The 6043-nt window shown below is 46.2% G+C and overlaps 1 protein-coding gene across 1 annotated transcript in view; it reads left to right on the top strand.

Moving 5' to 3' along the window:
- Window positions 1-208: 208 nt before the first annotated feature.
- Window positions 209-6043, top strand: part of L3MBTL2 (L3MBTL histone methyl-lysine binding protein 2) — a 19892-nt gene continuing 14057 nt past the window's right edge. The window contains exons 1-3 of the mRNA XM_063075605.1: window positions 209-294; window positions 2649-2889; window positions 4382-4515. Of these exons, the coding sequence (XP_062931675.1) occupies window positions 271-294; window positions 2649-2889; window positions 4382-4515 (399 nt within the window). The 5' untranslated portion in view covers window positions 209-270. The remainder of the gene's footprint in view (window positions 295-2648; window positions 2890-4381; window positions 4516-6043) is intronic.

Raw genomic sequence — 6043 nt, 5'->3', positions numbered from 1 at the left:
GGTCAGCGCTCCGGGATTACCGCGTCGCTGTGGCAACGCTCACGCCACGCGCACCCGGGGAAGAACTACAAGTCCCACAACCGCCCGCGACTTTCCCGCCCCTCAGTGGGGATGGGAACGCGGGGGGGCGCGGAACCGGCTTTTCCTCTTTCCCGCAAAGTGATTGGCCCGCGGCTGAGGAAGGCGGCCAATGAGTGCTCTCGGAGCGAGCGGCGAGGCCAACATGGCTTCCCGCACCTTGTGACGGTCGAAGAAACTGAGCTAGGTCTCATGGAGAAGCCTCGGGGCGTTGAGGTGAGAGGGAGAGGACTGGGACAGGGAACCCCGGGAGGCTTTTCGCGACGCCTTGAGGGTGGAGGGTAGAAAGATGGATAAACTGAGGTAGTTAAGCTGAACCAGGACCAGAGGCGATTGGCGTCACTTTTTGCTCCCATCCTGCGGGGGCCCGCGTCCCATGAGTTCAGGGGACAGTGTCCCCGGCTGGGTTCAGGACCAGCGAGCTCCTGAACCTTTTTTGTCTTCCTTGTCTCGTGGTCGTGTTCGTTAGGAGTTGCGAGGCCTGTCACATCCAGGTGGGAGGTGAAGGGAGATTAAAGCTTAGTGGACGTTGTTCCGTGCCTGGAGTGTTCGCACGCATTGTCTCCCGCACACTCACAGCAATTCTGTGCTGTTGTTTCCTCTGTGTGGTTAAAATAGCTGAGGTTCAGAGAGGTGGTGCGACTCCCCAGGAAGTTCACTCAGCTAGAAAATGAAGTCTGTCAGCCTCCAAAACCTCCAAAAGCAGTGGGAAAAGCACTGCTGCAACCTGTAGTCCACCCACCCGTTCATCATCTGGCTTCTGGGCACCTTATATTCGAATCTGGTTTCCTTCCTAACCTATATGCATGTGCAGTTGCAAATATAAAGTAGAATAGCTCAAAAAATCTGCAGAGGTAAAGGAGAATTATAAAATAGGGAATCAAAATAATAGCTCGGGAGACAGATTTGGGAGAGTCTTGCCTCCTGTCTCCTTGCCTGTCGATCTCCTCACAATAAAGACTTTTTTTTTTTTTTTTTTTTTTTTTTTTAAAGACGACCGGTAAGGGGATCTTAACCCTTGGCTTGGTGTTCTCAGCACCACGCTCTCCCAAGTGAACCAACCGGCCATCCGTATATGGGATCCGAACCTGTGGCCTTGGTGTTATCAGCACCACACTCTCCTGAGTGAGCCACGGGCCCGCCCCAAGACTTATCTTAAAAAAGAGTAATTGCTCGCACTTTTAGAGCTGTTACCAACTGCTGGAAATAGAACCGGGCTTTTTACATATCTTAGTCTTCATAACAGTCTTCTAAAGAAGGCTTGTTATTTTCCGTTGTACTGATGAAAAAACTGAAGGCAGCGAGGTTAAATATCTTGCACAAAATCACGGTGTTAATAACCGGTAGAGCCAGGATTCAAAGCCAAGGTATGTCTGATTTGAGAAGCTGGTTTTTGGGGTTTTTTTGTTTTTTGTTTTTGACAACTGGCGGACACAGGGATCTGAACTCAGGACCTTGGTGTTATCAGCCCCACACTCTAACCAAGTGAGCTAACCAGCCAGCCCTTGAGAGCCCATTTTAACCAATAATAATTGCCAACATTTATTGAGCATTTACTATGTGCAAGTCACTTTTCTCAATGCTTTACCTGTATTATCTCTTAAGAGTACTTCTCCCCCAAATCTTATGAAATAATTGGTATTGTCCTCACTTTATAGATGTGGAAATTGAGTCACTGAGAGATTGATTCGCTGCAGGTCCTACAGCTAGTAAGCACTAGAGATGGTATTTGAGCCCTGGCCCAGAGCCCAAACTCTTCACCTTGCTTCACACCATTTCTGCCACACGCTAGGTGGATTCATGTATAAATCTCTCATTTATATTTCACATTCTGTGAGCCAAATATTTTTCTTATTTTATAGATGAGAAAATCGAGGCCCACAGAGGTTAAATGACTTGCCCAAGGACCCACAGCTAGTTGGGATCAGAGCTGAATCCAAAGCTGTGGATATAGCACTATGTGTGGCATACCACTATGCCATCACTATCTGTGTGTCATCCGCCTCTTAAATCCTCCTTGGGGCAGTCTGGGTCATAAATTAACTTTTCTTTGACCTAAATTGTTTTTGTTTTAGCAGCTGGCCACCAACCTGTGACCTTCATGTTATAAGGCTGTGCTTTAACCAGTTGAGTAACTGGCCAGCCCCTTTTTACTTTTTTTTTTTTTTTTTTTTTTTGTGGTTGGTGGATACAGTAAATTGTTTTCGAGTTGAGATTATTTTGGTGTACATATGCTGAGTGGGGAAGAATGAGGTTAGAAAGTTTTAGTGAGGATATTTTCACATTGTTGTATTCTATTTGAACCATGTTAAAATATTATCATTTATAAATCCACAGAGGAGCCTGGTGAATTCCTAACACATATTTTCTGTCTTGTTGTCTGTTGGGTTGTGGTGGAGAAATGTTGTGTATATCGGAATAATGATCCTGGTGCTTACAAAAAGGATATTTAGAAGGTTTCCAAAAGGGTTAACAAAGAACTGGAAAGGGGGCTGGTCTGCAGCTTCTCTCACCATACACTAAAGCCAATCACGAGTCCTTCTGCCTGGTTTGTGTCATCCTTCCACTAGGAGACTCCATCTTCAGAACCAATGGAGGAAGAAGAGGAAGATGACGACTTGGAGCTGTTTGGTGGCTATGATAGTTTCCGAAGTTATAACAGCAGCGTGGGCAGTGAGAGCAGCTCCTATCTGGAGGAGTCAAGTGAAGCAGAAAATGAGGATCGGGAAGCAGGGGAGCTGCCCACCTCCCCCCTGCATTTGCTCAGCCCTGGGACTCCCCGCTCCTTGGATGGCAGTGGTTCTGAGCCAGGTGCCTTCACAGTGGCCCCTGAAGATGGAGAGGAAAGTCAGGGGGTTATGGATGAAGAGGGTCACGGATACAGGCCATGTGGGCAGAGCCATCTAGATGTAAAAGGCTGTTTGTATGATGTCTGAGGACCTGTAAAAGAGACAGAAGCACCCACAGGTCATTTCCAAGACTGCCCAGAAGTAGCTACAAGAGTCATTTACTCTTCTGCAGTCTGACTTCAAATTGTGATTTCATTCATTATCTTACACAACTAATGTTTATTCAGCACATATTAGGTGCCAGTCAGTAACATGATGCTGCTTTTACCTTTGTATGAGTAGGCTATAGATTTCTAAGCCTGGCTGTTGAGAAAATAGGAAACCTAAAGAGCTGTAGTTACTGTCCCAGATGGGACAAGAAATAGCTTGTGGGTTGGAAGTTGGGAGTGATAGGAGAATACAGGAGTAACCTTGGGATGAGAGGATTGGGGTGGGGTGGGCAGATAAGAACTCCCAAGGTTCATCTGAAAGCCAGTTAGCGTCAGAGATGTGATGGTTGGACAGCTGCTGGACCCCTGTGTCAGGGCCTCCAGTGGGTGGGCTGCCTTGAAAAGAGGCAGGCTAGACGGTCTGTGATGACACTCCTGTTCCCTGGTACCTAAGCTCTTTAGAAGAGTAATCTAATGTTCTCTGCCAGTTGAATCTTACTTCCTTTCCCATAGTCTTGTCTTCTCTTCTCTCTCCCTGTCTTTTATCCTTCTGCCTTCTATCTTTTTCCAGCCCTTCTCTTAAAATCTTAGAACTGGAAGGAACCATTAGAGAACATCTAGTCCAGGGGTTCTCTACTCTAGCTGCACGTTAGAATCACCTAGGGAGCTTTTAGCAAACTACAGATGCCAGTGTCCCACCACAGACCAATCCATTAGAATCTCAGTCTGGGGCATTTTTAAAAGCTCCCCAGGTGTTTCCGATGTGAAGCCAGGGTTGAAACACTCATCTAGTTCAGTCTAATAGAGCATAGAGGTTAAGTGACTTTGGCACTTTTCTCCCTATAAATTGTCTCACTTTCCTCTCTCCTAAACTTTCTTTTTTTTTTTTTTTTTTTTTGTGACCGGCACTCAGCCAGTGAGTGCACCGGTCAGTCCTATATAGGATCCGAACCCGCGGCGGGAGCGTCGCCGCGCTCCCAGCGCAGCACTCTACCAAGTGCGCCACGGGCTCAGCCCCTCTCTCCTAAACTTTCTAACACTCATCTGTTCACCCAGCTGTCCTTATGAATTTTCTTTATTCGGCTGCTGACACATATAGCCAAGGGAGGCCAAGCAGCAGAGCTTAGGCGAGGTATATTCAGATGTATACACCAGTACCTCCTCCTCCTCCCCTTATTCCATCAGCCCTAGTGGGGGTTGAGGCTCACTTAGTTAATGCAGTGCCCCAGGTTTTGAAGGGCCCAAATCATTGTTTGATTTGAGTTGACCATATTGGGTGAGTCATGTACTCAGTTTTCTTTCCAGCTGTTTGTGAGATGTGTGGTATCGTGGGCACAAGGGAAGCCTTCTTCTCCAAGACCAAGAGGTTCTGCAGCGTCTCCTGTTCCAGGAGCTACTCCTCCAACTCCAAGAAAGCCAGTATCTTGGCTAGATTACAGGTGAGAGGCAGCCACCATGTGGGTGCTTAGACAGAAGTCACTAGCTGACGGAAGGCATGGGCCAAGAGGGCTTGGTAAGCTCCTTGTGGTGGCCATCTGAGGTTGTAAATTTCCTGCTATTTAACATGCTCTCAAACTAAGGAGCGCAGAGGAATCTACTTACGGAGCTCGTTAAATTACAGATTCTTGGAGGCACCCTCCATTCCCCACTCTCCTCCCCCAGAATCTGGTGTATTCTGTAAGTTTTAAATCAGAATCTTGAGGAGTCTGACACCCTTGGTCTTTACACCACACTTTTATAAATGCTTTGAAAGAAAGCTGGGAAATAGGCAGGAGGTTCATGGGTCATGGTGGCTTTAGGAAGTCAGTGCCTTGTCTCTGACTCCATGTCATAAGCAGCCCCTAGAAAGTCTTGCCAATCTCTAATGATTGACATTTATAGAATTTTTAGAGATAGGATTCTTAGATATGTGTTAATGAATCCACGCATTTATTAATAAACGTGCTGAGGGAGGTACAATGACTTACCTAGCGTGGCTTTGTAGGAAGAGAGCAGCAGAACTGAGGAAGCTGGAACCAAATCTCAGGTGCCTGGCCTTGTGTTGTTTCCTAGTAACTATAGACAACATCCCCAACACTGGTTCTCAAACTTGACTTTAGCACATTGGGATCACCTGGAAAGTTATACTGATGCTTGGGTCCTGTTCCCAAAGATTCTTTTTTGTTTTGTTTTGTTTAAAGATGACCGGTAAGGGGATCTTAACCCTTGACTTGGTGTTGTCAGCACCATGCTCTCCCAAGTGAGCTAACCGGCCATTGCTATATAGGGATTCGAACCCATGGCCTTGGTGTTATCAGCACCACATTCTTCCAAGTGAGCCACGGGCTGGCCCTCCAAAGATTCTGATTTAACTGGGATGGAGTGTGGCTTGGATGTAGGGAGTTTAAAGAGCTCCCCAAGCGACTCAAATGTGCAGCTGAACTTGAGAACCATTGCTGTAAAGTTTATTAGAAGTTGCTGGGTGCCTGATCTTTTTGCTTAGGGCTTCACACACCTTATCGCCTTTGTGAGGCAGTTACCATTGTTTCTCTTATTGTGGATTTTAGTCAAGGCATAGAAAGATCCTTCTCCTCAAGGAGCTAATAATAATAATACTGATAACAGGGGCCGGCCCGTGGCTCACTCGGGAGAGTGCGGTGCTGATAACACCAAGGCCCCGGGTTCGGATCCCATATACGGATGGCCGGTTTGCTCACTGGCTGAGCGTGGTGCTGACAACACCAAGTCGAGGGTTAAGATCCCCTTACCGGTCATCTTTAAAAAAATAAATAAATAAAAAATAATAATAATAATAATACTGATAACAGCTATGTCTTGAGGGTACTTGCTAAGTGCTTGGCTGCTTAGACCAACAATGACCCTAAAATGGATTTTTAAAAAATTCCTATTTTAAAGACTCAAATTTTAGTAACTTACTCAAAGGTATACACTTAAAAATTATAGAACCAGGATTTGACCCTAGGTCTG

Source organism: Cynocephalus volans, chromosome 12, assembly GCF_027409185.1.
Source record: "Cynocephalus volans isolate mCynVol1 chromosome 12, mCynVol1.pri, whole genome shotgun sequence".
Lineage (NCBI taxonomy): Eukaryota > Metazoa > Chordata > Mammalia > Dermoptera > Cynocephalidae > Cynocephalus > Cynocephalus volans.
The sequence above is the reverse complement of the archived record's forward strand: the minus strand, read 5'-3'. Positions and strand labels throughout refer to the sequence as shown.